Genomic DNA, 19,004 nt, shown 5'->3' with positions numbered 1-19,004 from the left:
TTACATAGGTTTATATGACCAGTGATATGAAACAAGTTCAGTTACACAAGTTGAAACGTAGTGATTTTCTATGCTATGGAAAGTCCGCACTATAATGACAGGCGTACTAACACCTTCTGCGCGCTTCGACAGCGCATTGATACGGAGCTCAGAAGGTGTTAGTACGCCTGTCATTATAGTGCGGACTTTCCATAGCACAGAAAATCACTACGTTTCAACTTGTGTAACTGAACTTGTTTCATATCACTGGTCATATAAACCTATGTAAACAGGAAAAACGCGGAAGAGTTTGATCGCGTCTAACTACAGCCCCAAAAAATACCATTGGCCATACTGAGCCTAGCTACATTGCTAACAGGAGTGATAGCGCGTCTGACTGACTGGGAGGTCGCGCAAAGCTCGGAGAGGTACGGAGCAGCTCGTCTCAATTCAGATAAGAGCATATTTCATTATGGAAGTACGGTGGACTGTTCCTTTAAGCCATTAACATTAGTTGGTGCGTAGACTGTTGCAGAGAAGATCTCAAACCCCCAAAAAGTCACAGTTCTAGAGGGAATACGCCACTTCTATGAAAAGAAGAGGCAGGAAGAGTTTATAGACTGATAGAAGGTTAACTTTCATGCACTAAGGGGTTCTTAAACAATAAGCACTGATCGTAATATGCTGATGAAGTTGTGAATGTTTTGCTTTCTATGTTTTTCAGATGGCTAGCAACAGTAATACAAGTAGTACCGGTGGTGCAAAGCACAACACCAGAAAGGACAATTACGTTTGGTTAATTGGTCCCACTTCCAAGGAACTGTCTGGGTGAAAGTTTCCTTCTGCTAGGGAAGTCCTTAGGTGGGGTTTACATTAGACCGTACCAGCGGATCATCAGATTAACGTTTTTAAAACGATTCGCGTGCACACAGCAACGCCAATACACGGATACGCTCGGCTCCGCAGACATCCTGCGCTCCAAATCACTCCGCCCTGAACAGCGAGTGCCCTCTGGAGGGTGCGCACTCCGGCCCTGCGCAGCTCACAGAGCGCACGAGTATAGCGCACGAGCAGTGATTCGGGACTGAGCCGCTGTGTGTGTGATCCCAGCGCATATCACTTACCACTTGCAAGTGGAAGGATGGCAAGCCTAAAGACAATCATAACTACACAATGGGCAGTATTTGCATCAGTATTTGCAGTATTTTCATACTTTTATACTCTTTAATGAAAGGTGATACAAGGCGGAAGTCCGCGCCGTTTTTCAGCAGTCGCATCACATGACCAACGCCAGCGAATCAGGAAGGTGGATGTCACAGTGACGTTGTCCAATGACGACGCCAGCTAGAGCTCAGCACAGCGTATCTGCGTATTCTCAATGTTTACACAGCACCGGACCAGACACGATCTGGATTGAATACGTGGAGCAGCGCTCGAAACTAACGGTGTCCCGATGTCCCGGGGACCATAAAAAATGTCATCGGGACACAAAATTATCATATCTGGGACAATCCCGGGACAATGGAAAAAAACAGATCTAGAAAAAAAGTTCTACATTAATATTTACAAAGCCGTCACACATACGTAGACATTCACCTAATTTGTCAATTTTAATTTTAAAACGTTAACAGCGAAAAATACATAGTAGCTTCACTTTCGATGCACCTGCATCCGTAGGCTACAGAGCAGCGCATTCTGTTCTAGAATCTTCGGCCGGAGTCCGCATTATATGGACTTGGAATGGAATTGTTACCGCACACGCTGCGCCGACTCTTGCCAGAACAAAAATGCTGAAGTGGTTGAAGCGGACCGACCGCGGGGAAGAAACTGAAAGCCCAGACATAACGTCTCCGGGACCTTCAGGATCCAAAGTGTCATCGCCTGGTCTGCAGGCAACGCTAGCAACTGAATGAACTGAATGAACACTGTTAGACACGTTATAAAATACAACAGGAATGATGTGGATGATACTGACGGAAGATACCGTTCAACAGAATAAGTGAGTTTTCTTGGTGTCTTTCTAGTTCAGAAAGTTTAGTCAGTCAGCAGCACAACCAGGCTCGGACCTGCCACTATGCTGATGTTGCTAACATTTGCACCCGGCAGCGAAAGTTCATAAAATGGATAACGGAAAGTTCATAAAAATGGATAACGGAAAGTTCATAAAAATGGATAACGGTAATGGTGAAAATTATAAGTTGGCCTTATACGTGCCAACAGATATTCAAGGTATAAGTAGATGAAATGAACATAAAAGGGGTCTTATTTTCAACTAAAGTGTACTGCAGATGTAGGGAGTTGAAACATTTTCTGAATGAGCTAGTTGGCCCCTTTAAATAAACGGGTATCTATTCATACAGTGAGATCGCCAAAGTTTAATAAACTGAAAATGCAATAACTAATTTTGAAGTAGATGATGTATTGGACATGTGTCGCTTGTGTCTTGTGACTTATTGTAAAAATGATATAAAGGGTTCAAAATCGCATAGTTACAAATATAATAGTAACTTCATATGATAATATTAACCACTGGTTATTTCAGAGAGGAAAAAAATGGGGACACTATTGCTTCCATTCGGGACAATACAACACAGAATTCGGGACCACTGGGGGACACAAAGAAAAAAAGTTAATTTCGAGCCCTGGCGTGGACCCTGGCGGATTCCCGTTTCCCGGCGTTTTAATGTAAACGGACAGTGCATCCGCGAAGAAAACGAGACAGATACGGTCTAATGTAAACTTGGCCTTAGTGTGTTCTTTTATCTCCACAAGATACCAGAATACCGAAGGGTTTAGAAAATCACAGACAAGTAATCGCTATTGTTACTTTGAACACAGGAAGTTATATTACTGTATTGTCTGTATTAATATGAAACAGTTAATAAGCCACATTATTTTATATTGTGTCTTGAGTGAAAACTTTAATGGCTTTGTGGCACCTCTAAACATTGTTCAATCTTAACCAAATTTCGCACAATAACTTCTTTTAGGCAATGTAAAAAAAAAAAGGTAAAGGTGGTCGCAACAAAATCCGAAAAAAAAAAAAAATTTGTTGGGACCACCCTACTGTACATACACGATTATAATATTTTTAGGAAACAAGGCAATTAAATGCGTCAAGAAGGCATTGGGGTAGCTGGTTTCTTTGGTTCACAAGAAGCAAAAATTGCAGTCATTTTTTTTAAAAGCATAAAGAACATAGTTACCGAGCTAATGTTTGCATTAGCATGGAACGATATCAAGCTTAAAGTTAGCATTAGCTCGGAAGCGCGTTTAGCCAGACGCAAACTTGTTCAAGGAAAATACCATTCATGGACCTAAATTTATATTTTGGAGAATACCATTAAGAATTACAACTCAGCAGAAAAATCACAGCTTAGAAGAAGAACTAGTACACGAGCTATATTACATCTGTAGCAGCTAGCCGGCGCTAAACTGAGGTCATATGAAGTTAGCTAGCATTAGCTACAGCATGTTAGCTAATTAGCATATTCACGTTAGTTTGCAAGAACGGCAATATGAAAAGTTATATTTACGACGAAACAAAATACTAATTCATAAATCACCCCGTACGAACAGTCTTATAACTAATTACATCACTCCTTCATAATCTCACTGCCTTACCCATTATTCAGCCTCTCGCTTTGTATGTCCATTTCCACGTCGGCCATTTTCTTCACCTAGTGGCCACGGTGTTTTTCTTCTTTGGTGGTATTGTGATGGCAAGAAAGGAAAACTGAAGTGTTTCTGCCCCCTAGTGTCGACACGTGTTAACTGCAACTCAGCACACATTACTCCAAAAGAACGCAACCAAAAAATTCTCAGTAGAGTTAGAGGGGTGGGGTGGGGTAAGCACTGTCATCACAGCAAGAACATTCTGGGTTCGAGGCCAGTGGTGGACGGGGGTCTTTCTGTATGGAGTTTGCATGTGGGTGCGCTGGTTTCCCCCAAAGACATATAGCTTAGGCAAGGCAAGTTTATTTATATAGCACATTTCATACACAGTGGCAGTTCAATGTGCTTTACAGAAGTAACAGTAAACAATAGAGAATAAAATTACATAAAATAAATGGGAAAAAATATAATAAGAATTAAACAATAGTAGAAATAAAATGAAGTAGAAGTTCAAATAGGGGGAGAAAAAAAAACGATGTTTTGCCTGCATCAGTATTAAGACGTATGTCATTTATAACTTTAATCAGCGCTGTTTCAGTGCTATGATTGGCACGAAAACCTGACTGAAAATTATCAAAACGGCTGTTTGATATCAAGAAGGCAGTTAATTGATTGAAGACAATTTTTTCAAGGATTTTCCCGATGAATGGTAAATTTGATATTGACCTGTAGTTATTTAATACTGAAGGATCCAGATTATTTTTTTTTAAGTAGGGGCTTTACAACGGCTTTTTTCAGGGACACAGGAACAACGCCAGTCTCTAGGGATGTATTTATAATTTGAAGCACATCTGTAATTATAAGATGAAGAACAGACTTAAAAAAGTTGGTGGGCTTAGGTAGCTTAGGCTAGTTGGTGGCTCTAAACCAGCGTTTCTCAACCTTTTTTCAGTCACGACACCCTTCAGAAGTATGGAAATTCTCAAGGCACCCCCATATAAAATATATGCAGTCACGCTGACCATACGCTGACCCCGGCAGTGAAGTTGTGACATGGGAAAGGGGGCTGTGAGACAAATTTTGATGATGCATGAGGCGGCAATGATCTGCGTTAGTGTAACTATTGTTTTTTGGAATTTGAATTCAATGCTGGGTGGCACGGTGGTGTAGTGGTTAGTGCTGTCGCCTCACAGCAAGAAGGTCTGGGTTCGAGCCCCGTGGCCGGTGAGGGCCTTTCTGTGTGGAGTTTGCATGTTCTCCCCGTGTCCGCGTGGGTTTCCTCCGGGTGCTCCAGTTTCCCCCACAGTCCAAAGACATGCAGGTTAGGTTAACTGGTGACTCTAAATTGACCGTAGGTGTGAATGTGAGTGTGAATGGTTGTCTATGTGTCAGCCCTGTGATGACCTGGCAACTTGTCCAGGGTGTACCCTGCCTTTCGCCTGTAGTTAGCTGGGATAGGCTCCAGCTTGCCTGCGACCCTGTAGAACAGGATAAAGTGGCTAGAGATAATTCAATGTTAGAATATCTAATTTTTTTGACGGCACCCCTAACAAAGCCAGACGGCACCCCAGTTGAGAAAGGCTGCTCTAAACCACAACACACTCTAAACTGAGTGTGAATTGTTGTTTGTCTCTATGTGATATGACCTGGTAACTTGTCCAGGTTGTACCCCACCCCTTGCCTAAATTATTATTTTGGAGCCACTTTTGCATTTACAGAAAACATGCAACAACACACCATGGATCATAATTTTACTTTGAACTTGATTGTAAATATGTGAATATAGTTTTACTGCTTAACGATAAGCATCGCTATGTGATCAGCAAAAGTAAACTTAAAATGAATAATTAGATTGAGAGGCTCTGTAAAAGAAACCAGTAATCTGCTGGATGCTATCGATTTTATTTGTGGTCATTTACTGCGCTCAAGTTACTTTGCGGTTAAGTATTTGGAATTCCACCAGCTATGAAAATGCCTGTCATTTGTGTACAAGTCAGTAAGACTGAAAGTGGAAAAGAGGCGTTTTAAGCAGGGCTGGTTCTTCTGGGTAAAGATTCCCATGGAACACAATCAAACTTCTTCTTTTGGCTGATCCCATTAGAGGTCACCACAGCAAATCTCTTCTGCATATCCTCATTAGGGATGAATACATTTCATTCATCTCATTATCTCTAGCCGCTTTATCCTTCTACAGGGTCGCAGGCAAGCTGGAGCCTATCCCAGCTGACTACGGGCGAAAGGCGGGGTACACCCTGGACAAGTCGCCAGGTCATCACAGGGCTGACACATAGACACAGACAACCATTCACACTCACATTCACACCTACGGTCAATTTAGAGTCACCAGTTAACCTAACCTGCATGTCTTTGGACTGTGGGGGAAACCGGAGCACCCGGAGGAAACCCACGCGGACACGGGGAGAACATGCAAACTCCACACAGAAAGGCCCTCGCCGGCCCCGGGGCTCGAACCCAGGACCTTCTTGCTGTGAGGCGACAGCGCTAACCACTACACCACCGTGCCGCCATGAATACATTTATTAGGGATAAAATTAGCTCATATGTTTAAAGTCTTTGTTTTTCTGTAAAGTTGCTTTTTGACAATGTTGATAAAAGTCTCATCTCATCTCATTATCTGTAGCCGCTTTATCCTGTTCTACAGGGTCGCAGGCAAGCTGGATACAAATAAACTGACTTGACTTTACCAAGCCATTAATATCTTACTCTGTTATTTTAGTTTTGACCTTTTACCTGTTTGTATTTTTGTATTTTGTTCTTTTGCCTCTGCTTTTTGTATCCTGTTTGTGTCTTGCCTGACCATTGCCTGTTTTTGACTTTGACTTTTGCCTAATATTTTGGATTTGTCTGTCAGTTTGCCTGATTAAACTTTTTTTTGCTTTTACATCCATTTGTTGCCTGTCCTCCTGACAAAAATGATCTTTTCTTTTTTAAAAAATACAAAAATTTTCAATTTCAATATTTGATATGTTGTCGTCTTACTATTTTCAATTAAATATAGGATTTCCATGATTTGCAAATCTCATCTCATCTCATTATCTCTAGCCGCTTTATCCTTCTACAGGGTCGCAGGCAAGCTGGAGCCTATCCCAGCTGACTACGGGCGAAAGGCGGGGTACACCCTGGACAAGTCGCCAGGTCATCACAGGGCTGCCACATAGACACAGACAACCATTCACACTCACATTCACACCTACAGTCAATTTAGAGTCACCAGTTAACCTAACCTGCATGTCTTTGGACTGTGGGGGAAACCGGAGCACCCGGAGGAAACCCACGCGGACACGGGGAGAACATGCAAACTCCGCACAGAAAGGCCCTCGCCGGCCCCAGGGCTCGAACCCAGGACCTTCTTGCTGTGAGGCGACAGCACTAACCACTACACCACCGTGCCGCCAATTTGCAAATCATCACAGTCTATTTTTATTTACATTTTACCCAGTGTCCCAACTTTTTTGGAATGGAGATTGTAAAATTTTCAATTGTTCAATACTTTTCTTATTCAGTTTTATGTAATTTCATAGTCTCATCTCATCTCATCTCATTATCTCTAGCCGCTTTATCCTTCTACAGGGTCGCAGGCAAGCTGGAGCCTATCCCAGCTGACTACGGGCGAAAGGCGGGGTACACCCTGGACAAGTCGCCAGGTCATCACAGGGCTAATTTCATAGTCTTAATTATTATTTTAAAAAAGTAGAGGTCAAGGTACAATCTGTGAGAAGATGCAATTGAGTAATCTTGAATTTGATACATGACAAGCTAATCATATAATATGGCATAGTTTATGTTCTGCAGGTTATGCTGTAGTTGTTTTAAAAGCTAGATCTACATGCACTATTTTAAGTGTGAAAATCTGCCTGTGATGTCTACGCTTAATGCACCTCAAACTGACATTCACATCCACACACTTTTGCACCCTGAGCAGGCAATGCGTGCTTCAAGGACTAATTACTAAGCACCTGTTCCTGATCAGAGGGCAATCACAGTGTGTGCACAAAAGGGACTCTGAACTCACACACCCATGCCTCCAAAACCCCAAGTCTTTTGGCCCTGTACCAAGGTCAAGTGAAGGAGGATTTTTTTTGGGGGGGCGCTGATGCTCATGAGGCCAGTGCAGCAGCATAGGGGGAGGCCTTCACTCCAGAGCTCCCTCCAGAGGCTGACAGGGTGGCCTTTGCTCCAGAGCTTGCTCCAGAGCTCCCTCCAGAGGTCGGCACAGTGACAGAGGGGGCGGTCTCCGCTCCAGAGGTTGACAGGGTGACCTCTGCTCCACAGCTTGTGCCAGAGGCTAAGGGGTTATCCATAATTTTCATCATTATCACGAGCGTACAAACCGTACGCGGGGGGGAGGGGGTTAATGACCAGGCGTACACTTTTTAAAAATGAAAAAATGATGATCCGTCAATGTGTGAATCGGCAGCTGCCATGTTAAAAATTTCGCGCCACATCGGTCTTGCCAGCTAGCTCTACACGCTTTCTTTCTTCAGTACAACAACAATGGCTGACCCAGATTTTGACCGCGTTTATAAATTTGTGAATAGCAGAAATACCGCTATTCACAAGACTCCTTCAAACGAGTATGAGCAGTTTTTAAACATTTATTATTTCCTGCATTCATCTGAGAGGAGGCAGTTAGGGCAGGACAGGCTGCCTGGAAAGAATCAAAAACGAACATTTCAAAGCCAAAAGGCAACAGCTCCCTTTAAAAAGACAGTTCCTAATTTTCAATAATCAGACCCTCCAGGATGTTGCGATTTGCAAATTCAACCAATCCCTGTGAATTCAGGGCGGTGTTGCAATTATATCCAATCACCGAAACTTTCCCGCAAATTTGACCAATCGTTGGCGTCGTCTTGAGGTGACGTTGACAAACTACCTTCCGCCTCCGTGTATACGTTCAAGAGAAGCAGCACGTGCGAGTCAGTGTTTATGTAGGCTTAAATTCTGTTACTGAAAGTGTGTTATGTTTACAGTGAAGGACTGTGTGCACTTTACATAATTTTTTTTTACTTAATACAAGAAATTAATGGATGCCAACATTTTTACCAAAATGGTATTTTATTTTCCATTGTTTAGGCAGCTTCAGCATCATACTGTGAGATTCTGTTCAAATTGTTTTTTTTCTTCTATGAAGCCTGAGCCATTTATTTTATTAGTTTATAATTATTGTTTAATTTAGTCTTCAGGAGAGACTGCCTGCACACAGTACTAGTATTAATAGTTTTTTTTTCTTACATGAAAGCTGAGGCATTTATATTATATTTTAAGGTAACTTCATGTTGTGCTGTGAGGTTCTATGCACTTTAACTTTTGAACCAACAGGTGCATTTGGATAAGTAAAGCCTATTTTTCTGCATTTTTGTAGTCCTGGTAATCTTTTATATTGGTAAAGTTGTTTATAGGACCATTTCTCAGTGTCTGTTTTTTTAATCAATAGTTTTTCAGTAATAACTTAATATTTAACATATCACTCAATTTTAATCACACAAAAAGAGAAAATTGCAACAATTTCTTGCAACTTTCACTTCCTCCCACGATGTAATTGCAACAAAAACATAAAAAACACCGCAACTTTCATCGCAATTTTTTTGGAACCCCCCCCCGCAACATCAGACATTTTAGCCCGCAACAATCACAAAAGAGGCCTGTGGAATACTGGGGGGACTGAAAAATGAATTGCCTGCTTTCTGTGAAAACTTTTGGACCCGTCTTGTGTCTTCTTTTCTTCTCTTGTGAATCTTTGAATTGTTCTGTCATAGTAATACAAGACATGGTTTTATTTTGAATTCCTATTCCACGTAGATCCATCATCATTTTTTGTCCGCTAATGTACACTTTTGGGGGGAGGGAGGGGGGTTGCTCAAAAGTCTACTCTTTGTAGACTCATGATAATGATGAAAATTATGGATGACCCCTAACAGGGACCAGCTCATCGCATGGTTTCACACCTCTCCATCCACAGGCTACTTGGGCATTAGGGGCACATACCAGCTTCTCAGGGCCAAATACTGGTGGCCCCACATGCTCACTGACATGTGTAACCATGTCTCATCCTGCGCCGAGTGTGTCCATGGCAGAATGCCAGAGCCCATGCCAAAGTCTATGCCTATGTCCATGTCTGAGTCCAAGCCCATGCTAGTGCCAGAAACCATGCCAAGGTCAGATTTGAAGCCAGATCAGAGGGCAATCATGGCACACATACAGTGGGGCAAAAAAGTATTTAGTCAGTCACCAATTGTGCAAGTTCTCCCACTTAAAAAGATGAGAGAGGCCTGTAATTTTCATCATAGGTACACTTCAACTATGAGAGACAAAATGAGAAAAAAAAAATCCAGAAAATCACATTGTCTGATTTTTAAAGAATTTATTTGCAAATTATGGTGGAAAATAAGTATTTGGTCAACAACAAAAGTTCATCTCAATACTTTGTTATATACCCTTTGTTGGCAATGACAGAGATCAAACGTTTTCTGTAAGTCTTCACAAGGTTTTCACACACTGTTGCTGGTATTTTGGCCCATTCCTCCATGCAGATCTCCTCTAGAGCAGTGATGTTTTGGGGCTGTCGCTGGGCAACACAGACTTTCAACTCCCTCCAAAGATTTTCTATGGGGTTGAGATCTGGAGACTGGCTAGGCCACTCCAGGACCTTGAAATGCTTCTTATGAAGCCACTCCTTCGTTGCCCGGATGGTGTGTTTGGGATCATTGTCATGCTGAAAGACCCAGCCACGTTTCATCTTCAATGCCCTTGCTGATGGAAGGAGGTTTTCACTCAAAATCTCACGATACATGGCCCCATTCATTTTTTCCTTTACATGGATCAGTCGTCCTGGTCCCTTTGCAGAAAAACAGCCCCAAAGCATGATGTTTCCACCCCCATGCTTCACAGTAGGTATGGTGTTCTTTGGATGCAACTCAGCATTCTTTCTCCTCCAAACACGACAAGTTGAGTTTTTACCAAAAAGTTCTATTTTGGTTTCATCTGACCATATGACATTCTCCCAATCCTTTTCTGGATCATCCAAATGCTCTCTAGCAAACTTCAGACGGGCCTGGACATGTACTGGCTTAAGCAGGGGGACACGTCTGGCACTGCAGGATTTGAGTCCCTGGCGGCGTCGTGTGTTACTGATGGTAGCCTTTGTTACTTTGGTCCCAGCTCTCTGCAGGTCATTCACTAGGTCCCCCCGTGTGGTTCTGGGATTTTTGCTCACCATTCTTGTGATCATTTTGACCCCACAGGGTGAGATCTTGCATGGAGCCCCAGATCGAGGGAGATTATCAGTGGTCTTGTATGTCTTCCATTTTCTAATAATTGCTCCCACAGTTGATTTCTTCACACCAAGCTGCTTACCTATTGCAGATTCAGTCTTCCCAGCCTGGTGCAGGTCTACAATTTTGTTTCTGGTGTCCTTTGACAGCTCTTTGGTCTTGGCCATAGTGGAGTTTGGAGTGTGACTGTTTGAGGTTGTGGACAGGTGTCTTTTATACTGATAACGAGTTCAAACAGGTGCCATTAATACAGGTAACGAGTGGAGGACAGAGGAGCCTCTTAAAGAAGTTACAGGTCTGTGCGAGCCAGAAATCTTGCTTGTTTGTAGGTGATCAAATACTTATTTTACCGAGGAATTTACCAATTAATTAATTAAAAATCCTACAATGTGATTTCCTGGATTCTTTCCCCCCATTCTGTCTCTCATAGTTGAAGTGTACCTATGATGAAAATTACAGGCCTCTCTCATCTTTTTAAGTGGGAGAACTTGCACAATTGGTGGCTGACTAAATACTTTTTTGCCCCACTGTAAAAGGGACTCTGAACTCATATAGACTTTGTGAAGTATTGCTCAGTGCCTGGTGTCTGATCCTACCAAGCCATTTGTTTAGATTGTGCTTCTGATTTCTGACTCCTCTTTGGATTTTGCCTTTTGTCTCTGCCTTTACTAGTCTGTTTGTGCCTTGCATGACCATTGCCTGTTGTAGGTGCAATTGGTAATTAAGTGATCAATCTCATTAAATCAGTCTCATTAAGTCATTAAATCAGTCTCATTAAATAATACCTTTTAATTTTGGTGCTTAATAATAAATTACCAACCAGCTAAATTATGGTATATTCCAAATTATTATGATCACTTACCGTATTACACAACTTATATGCACCTTGGAATTCTTTGAGATTGGGTGGCTTCAAAAATATTGGTACACAAATAAACACAGTTTCAATAATAACTGAATTTATTATAACAAAGATAAAATTGAATAATGTCATATACATATAAGCAAGCATAAACGGTGTGTGTGTTATGTGTGTGTGTGTGAGAGTGATGTGTGAGAGTGATTGGAATCTTATCTAAGGTGTGTGTGTGTGTTTGTGTGTGTGTGTGTTATCTGAGGTGTGGGGGGTCACCACATGGGGGGTGACCACGTGTTTCTAAGTAGAACAAAAGAGTTAGCTTTGGTAGCTAACTAAGATGTGTTTGTGAGGCCTGTGTGTGGCCTGAACAAAAGAGTTAGCATGGATTGCTAGCTAAGGTGTGTTTGTGTGTGGCCATGTGGCCTGACAAAGAGTTAGCCTGTGTGTGGCCTGAACAAAAAGTTAGCATGGATTGCTAGCTAAGGTGTGTGGGTCACCACGTGGGATTTGAGGAGAACAAAGGGGGGTGTGTCCACGTGGGGTTTGAGAGCAAAGGATTAGCTCAGATTTGCTAATTCACTAGCTTATAACACTACTAAATCCACTGAAACCTTGATGAGGTCAAAATATGTGTAAGAATGAAATTAAGAGTGTTAGGAAGAAATAGAAGAAGCATGCAAAACCTATCTATTAAACACAACTGAGAGATCAAAACAAAATAGAACAATCAATTCAACACCGAGTGTCTACAGTGTACACAATTAAACCGTTCCTGAGTTTAATTCACACTCTTTAATAAAACTAATTCCTAAGACTAGTCCTTATGCCCAAAAATTGCCAGTCTTACTTCAGTATCTTGCTTATAGTAACATTATGGAGATATGTTCCGAGACTTTTGGAGTTTCACCGTTGTGGAGCACGTGAGTCGCTTCCGTGGAAAGCAGAGGATTTCTTGGTCCGAACGCTTCATAGTTCGTGGGAAGAAAGTCTCTGATTAAAACGATGTGCACAGCGCTTTGTTAGAGGGAGCCGGTCGCCTCTAACTTTAAAATTAAACTGCTTGGGCGGCAGTTCGTAAGTACTTATAAGGAACAAATGAAAAACCGGTTGTAACTCGACTGAGTTAAAAATCGCGTGATTCTGGAGTGTACCGTGGCCAAGGGTAAACAAAAAACGCGCTGAATTCTTACTTGCAAAGCAGACGTCTGTATCTTGGATGCTCTGCTGAGCGGGCCTCTTTATCTCTGCAGAACACGCCGGTCATGACGAGTTTCACAGCACCAAAGAGGAAGAGAGTAGCGTTGCTCAGTTACTTATGGGCTCAGGGAGGAAGTGACGTAGGTCAACGCGGAAGTTGGCTGATGGGAAATGTAGTTCTTAAAGGGACTGTGTGTGTACCTACACTGTCTTTTGATTCTGATTCTGCTTGACATTTTGGATTTGTATGTCTGCTTGTTGTTTTATAATAAACACTCTTCCTGCACTTACATCCATCAACCGCCCATTACTGACACTGCCCCTCCAAAGGCCCTTGTATGGAATATAAACCATAGGCCTTAGTGTGGTATTTGGAATGAAGTTTTTCATACAGTGAAATTCTTCAGTAATCAAGAGAACTGGTGCAGCTTTAGAGGCAGATAGTGGTCACACTGAATATAGAACGGATTTATTTTTGCTGTTTATACATTTTTTTACATTTTTAAAATAGAAAAGTTTCATTTTGTTTACATTTACTCATTACTATCTGTCAAACTTTTTTTTTTAAATCTCATGTCACACTGTTTAAATAGTAGTGAACCTGCATCATTCAACAGACTTGAAAAAGCCTTTTAGGTGACTGGTGAATTGAATACAATTACCAAGACTATTACAAGTCAGTGAGTGTGAAAAATGTCTGCAGCGTTCATTGTTTAGTGTCTTTCATCACCATTCTGAAATGATCACTCTCATCATGAAAATAAGCTGAAAAACATTATAAATTTGCCTGCTAGGGATTGCTGTAAACTTGATAATTTGTTAAATTATCACACAACAAAATTATATCAGTGACTTGTGGTTATTCAACGAGCATAACATATACTAAATCATGCCAAAGAATCATCAATTGAATGTTTAAAAAATGTCCAGTGCAAGAAGCTCAGTGAACATAACAGCAAGAAACCCTTGATGGTATTTTATATATTTTTACAATATTTTATTTGCTAGCCTATTTATTAAATACAAATTTATTTTAGTACTATAGTAACCTGTTTTAGGTAAGTGATCTGTATGTGTGCACGGCAGGTGGATATGGAGAATGAATCACTAGTTATTCTTCACGTGCACTTGCATGTTACTCACAGTTCATAAACAAAAGACAGGCTGTTCAGACATGCCATGCACATTATTTCATTTTTATTAAAGTCTTACAAACATTTATTGTGGTTTGTTACAAAAAAAATCATTCAGATTTTAAATTACATCTGGTAGTGCTATGCACCTTGACTCCATACACCCTGGTTCCCCTTTGCTTTGATTTAAAGAGAGGACAGGGGATTCCTGCTTGGTATGTATGCTCATCTTGGCAAACTTTGTCATCTAACTCTCTGATATAGTCTACATATGGTTAATGTATTTACAAGCATAAAAAGGCAAAAAAAAAAGTGTTAAAATATCAATATCTTCCAATATTTTTGTTATTTTTTTAGATGTTACATTTACGGTACACCTAAGACCCCACCTGCACCAGAATCATTTGTGGTTATGCACATGTGAAGTGGTAGGTCTCTTGCTTAATTTTACACATACTGTATGTGTACCTTGTTTTGCAATTGTAATAATGCCTTATAAAAGACTGGCAGTGTTCCTCTTGATATTGGCAGGCACTAATCAAGCGTAAACCTTTGGCCCAACTTACCACCAGCCCCATCCACCCCAGACCTTTCCTCAGGAAATACATCATAACACTTTGAAAACAATAACACAGCAACAACAACAACAACAACAACATACAAACAGTACCTATGTCCTACAGCATGACTTATAAAACTGTACATATGCAGATACACATAAATAGAGGTTTTTAATACTGCTAAGAATATTGTCAAATTATCTCCACATTGTATCAAGTTTCTTCACAGGCAAATCGGGACAGACGCACTTAAAACTGATTTGTAATATGAAAACCTTGGTGACCATGGTTGTGAAATAACACACAACTTACATTTTAAAAGAAAATACAAAATTACTTTGAGATATTTGGTAAAGCAAAAATGGGTTATTATGATTAATAATAATAATAATAATAATAATAATAATAATAATAATAAATTTATTGTTACATTTTATCATATTAAAATGTATCCTCTTTGAGGGAAAAACAGATGTTGATTAATTATAACCTCCTAGTTGTTCTTTTTTCCTTAATGCACACAGCTTGTCATAAGCACCAGTAATTAGACCACAGTAAGCAAGGTGTACAAAAAAAAAAGGGAAAAGAAAACTCTATGTACATCTATGCAATCATGGTAAATAAATTAGTATAATTATTGATGTGAGGGTCTGGTTCACACTTGTGTCATAAAATGGTCTGCTGTATATGTAGTCTACACCATGTTTGAAAAATTTCAAGCACAATACAAGACCAGAAAAATAATTTCAATACTACCAATGCAAGACATAATTAAAATGTTACTATATGAAATTGCAACACTAGGGTCTATTAAATGGAACATTTAACCTGTCTTTACCTGATGACAATGCAAGGTTGTCTGTCTTTTGTAAATGAGACATATTCTACTAGCATAAAAAGGCAGTGTGTATATTGAACATGCATGTGTATGAACATTTTATAACATAATGAAAAATGGCAATAATACACAGAATACTGTGGGATAAATTTATAAATGTACAATTTATATATTTCTTTAAAGCTGCTTTGTGACAATGTTAAAAAGTGCTGCACAAATAAAACTGAATTGATTTGAATACTGTTTAAAGAGGTGGGAATGATGCTGTTGTCACCAAATCACCTTAAAGAAATATGAAACTGGCTTTTGTATATTCAAATATTCCACAAATTGAATGATTTTATGTTGTTATTTTTTTTGTACTTACACTATATTTATACGATTTTCCCAATCCTCATCTTTAGGGGGAAATAACAGGTTTATACTTTATTTAACTCCTACTATACTGACAAATATAAAAGGATTTTCTCCTCTTCATCCTTACTTTTTAAATTACTGCAGTAAATTATTTGTTTTCCCCACTCTCATCCAATGGAATATCACAAAACCTACTGCATAATGGCAAGGAATTTGCTCTCTTCTGGAAGGGTAGTCAGGAGGGAGCTCATGTCTCCAATGGCCATATTGGTTGTACCAGGAGGTAAGCTATAAAGTACAGCTGAGAGGTGTGGAGCTGTAAGCCAAGAGGAAGTCTGTGATAAATCATGAACAACACTAGGACTGATGACATCAGAAACCAAACTGCCTTGGTCAAGGCTATTATCCAGGTTGGAGGTAAAATGTAGGCCAACGTCATCCCGAACACTGCCGTCTGGGTTGCCCGCTACTGTGCTGGTCACTTGATCAGCCCCAGGGCTCAGACGATCCTTCAATGATCTACACAATACCCCGGTCTCAGTTTTAAATGATTCAGTTTGGCAGTGCTGAGCTCCAAAGACTGAAGATTTAGTTGGGTCAAAGCACTGCTCAAAGATCTGCTGTTGCTGCATGAAAGAGCTCGGGTGAAACTGATTTTCTATTTCTAGTTTTATTCCTGAAACTTGATTAGCAAGTGAGCAATTATTGATATTTCCTTTTGTAAAACTTTGGTAGGGCTGTGCGTTGTGATTACTGATGGTGTGTTGGGTGGAATATTGTTGTGGTTCAGAGGGGTCGTGATCCACAGGCTGGCTAGCCACTGCACACTGGGATTGAAGAGAGAGTACAAAGACATGGGATAAACTGGATTTTTCTTTTCCTTGCTGGAGTGAGTTTCCACTTGTTTCACATGGAATTTCATGGCTCTGTTGAAGGTTTTGAGTTTGTGACTGACTGGCTTGATGAACACGACTTGGTCGGATGGGGCCCAGGGCATTCTGACAGTTTTGCTGACCAAAATTATATGCCCTCGAGCTTTTCCTACTTGTGCCACTGCTGTTCCATTGTGTCGTCTCCACTGACACACCCTGGCTGCAAGATAGCTTTTGGCTTGAATTTGATCCTTGCCTATGCTGATTTGAGTGTCCATTAGTCATTTCAGTTATTTGCTGAACACTACCTCTCTGATTAGGGTGTTGTTGGTCTGTAAAGTATGAAGGGAGCTGCTGTTGTACAATCATATTTTCAAAGCTACCAAATGGAAGGCCTACTGCATTAATTTGGTTTGGCCACCGCTCGCACCTCTGTAGCTCCCGAGGAGGTGAAATATCAGTACTTCCTGAGCTTACCTCATTCCACTGGATTGGCAGACTTTGTGTTTCTTGTGCCCCATGTTGTTGTGAAGGCTTCTGAATATTCTGCGCCCCCTCAATATTCTGGACAAAATAATTTCTGTGAAATTGGTGATTTATGTCATTTTGCTGGCTGCAGGGAGCTTCATGGTCATCAGGAAGAACATCATCCCTAAATAAGAGAACCCCATCATGCTCCATGGCTAAAGCTTCAAGTGCTGATTGTTGCATGATGCTCGAAGGGAAAGGGGAGAACTGGCCACTATGGATACTGCCTTCTAAGTTGGCGTAATTTTCATGGTTTGTACTTTTACGAAAACCATTTGAGGCATTATTACCCACCAGAGGGGGTAAATGGTCCATGTTATTCTGACTGCCAAAACGCTGTATCTGGGGAGTTCCAAAGGTATTTTGGTCTATTGGCCTTAGAGGGTCACTTGCTCTTCTGTTACTATTGTCTGGGCCTTCCCCTGGATACCGTCCCCCACATCTGTACCTAATATGACTTTTTCCATGAGAACTACCATCACTACTGTGATGTGGTCTGACTAGTGATGGCAATATGAGCTCATTTTTGGCTTTCATATCCCTGGCCATAGTCATTTGAATTTTATAGCTCACTTTTTCCATTTTAGGCAAAGGTGTTGGAGGGGGCCCACCTGTTGCAACTGCATATGTGGCTTTGAGATGATAACGTTGTGCTGGTGTTAGGTTCAACACACCTTTTGATCCAATCCCACCTCCTCCCACACGTCCACTTCCACCACTCCAGCTTCCTTCAAGCACTACTCCACCAGAACCACCGCCTCCACCACACTGGCTAGTCTCACTGGAGCGACGTGAAGCATCAGTGGAGATGGGATCATAGGAGTCAGTAACACTGAGGTTGTGCAGCTGTCTCTGCTGGCTGTGCTCAGACTGTGAGGCTTGGCTGGAGCGGCGGCTTGAGAAGCAGGGAGAGATGCCAGAGGAACGGCGGCTGCTACTTAGGTAGGCTGAGCTGGTGGCACTACCACTGCTGTCACGGCGATCCTGTAGGAGGCTCATCATTGTCAACTCTGTGCTGGATGGCTCGGGATGTAAAGGAGGCTGAGGAACTGGTGCACCCCCACAAGTACTCCTGACAGTACACAAGCCTAGAGTTCACAGAGAAACACAGTCATGCAAAGAAAAATAGTACAACCCCGATTCCAAAAAAGTTGGGACAAAGTACAAATTGTAAATAAAAATGGAATGCAATAATTTACAAATCTCAAAATCTGATATTGTATTCACAATAGAACATAGACAACATATCAAATGTCGAAAGTGAGACATTTTGAAATTTCATGCCAAATACTGGCTCATTTGAAATTTCATGACAGCAACACATCTCAAAAAAGTTGGGACAGGGGCAATAAGAGGCTGGAAAAGTTAAAGGTACAAAAAAGGAACAGCTGGAGGACCAAATTGCAACTCATTAGGTCAATTGGCAATAGGTCATTAACATGACTGGGTATAAAAAGAGCATCTTGGAGTGGCAGCGGCTCTCAGAAGTAAAGATGGGAAGAGGATCACCAATCCCCCTAATTCTGCGCCGACAAATAGTGGTGCAATATCAGAAAGGAGTTGAACAGTGTAAAATTGCAAAGAGTTTGAACATATCATCATCTACAGTGCATAATATCATCAAAAGATTCAGAGAATCTGGAAGAATCTCTGTGCGTAAGGGTCAAGGCCGGAAAACCATACTGGGTGCCCGTGATCTTCGGGCCCTTAGATGGCACTGCATCACATACAGGCATGCTTCTGTATTGGAAATCACAAAATGGGCTCAGGAATA

General features: G+C 41.1%; 2 protein-coding genes across 5 annotated transcripts in view; both read right to left on the bottom strand.

Moving 5' to 3' along the window:
- The window catches only part of prpf4bb (pre-mRNA processing factor 4Bb), a 39,177-nt gene extending 35,491 nt beyond the window's left edge, over positions 1-3,686 (bottom strand). For all 3 annotated transcript variants that reach the window (XR_009650728.1, XM_060900068.1, XM_060900069.1), the window contains exon 1: positions 3,604-3,686. Coding sequence is in view for 2 of the 3 variants with exons in the window: in XM_060900068.1 (XP_060756051.1) it covers positions 3,604-3,650 (47 nt within the window). In the remaining variant the exon portion in view is untranslated. The remainder of the gene's footprint in view (positions 1-3,603) is intronic.
- Positions 3,687-14,122: 10,436 nt separating this feature from the next.
- The window catches only part of gli3 (GLI family zinc finger 3), a 363,740-nt gene continuing 358,858 nt past the window's right edge, over positions 14,123-19,004 (bottom strand). For both annotated transcript variants that reach the window (XM_060900066.1, XM_060900067.1), the window contains one exon: positions 14,123-18,318. In XM_060900066.1, the coding sequence (XP_060756049.1) occupies positions 16,022-18,318 (2,297 nt within the window). In that variant the 3' untranslated portion in view covers positions 14,123-16,021. The remainder of the gene's footprint in view (positions 18,319-19,004) is intronic.

Source organism: Neoarius graeffei, chromosome 19 (assembly GCF_027579695.1).
Source record: "Neoarius graeffei isolate fNeoGra1 chromosome 19, fNeoGra1.pri, whole genome shotgun sequence".
NCBI classification, from domain to species: domain Eukaryota; kingdom Metazoa; phylum Chordata; class Actinopteri; order Siluriformes; family Ariidae; genus Neoarius; species Neoarius graeffei.
The sequence above is the reverse complement of the archived record's forward strand: the minus strand, read 5'-3'. Positions and strand labels throughout refer to the sequence as shown.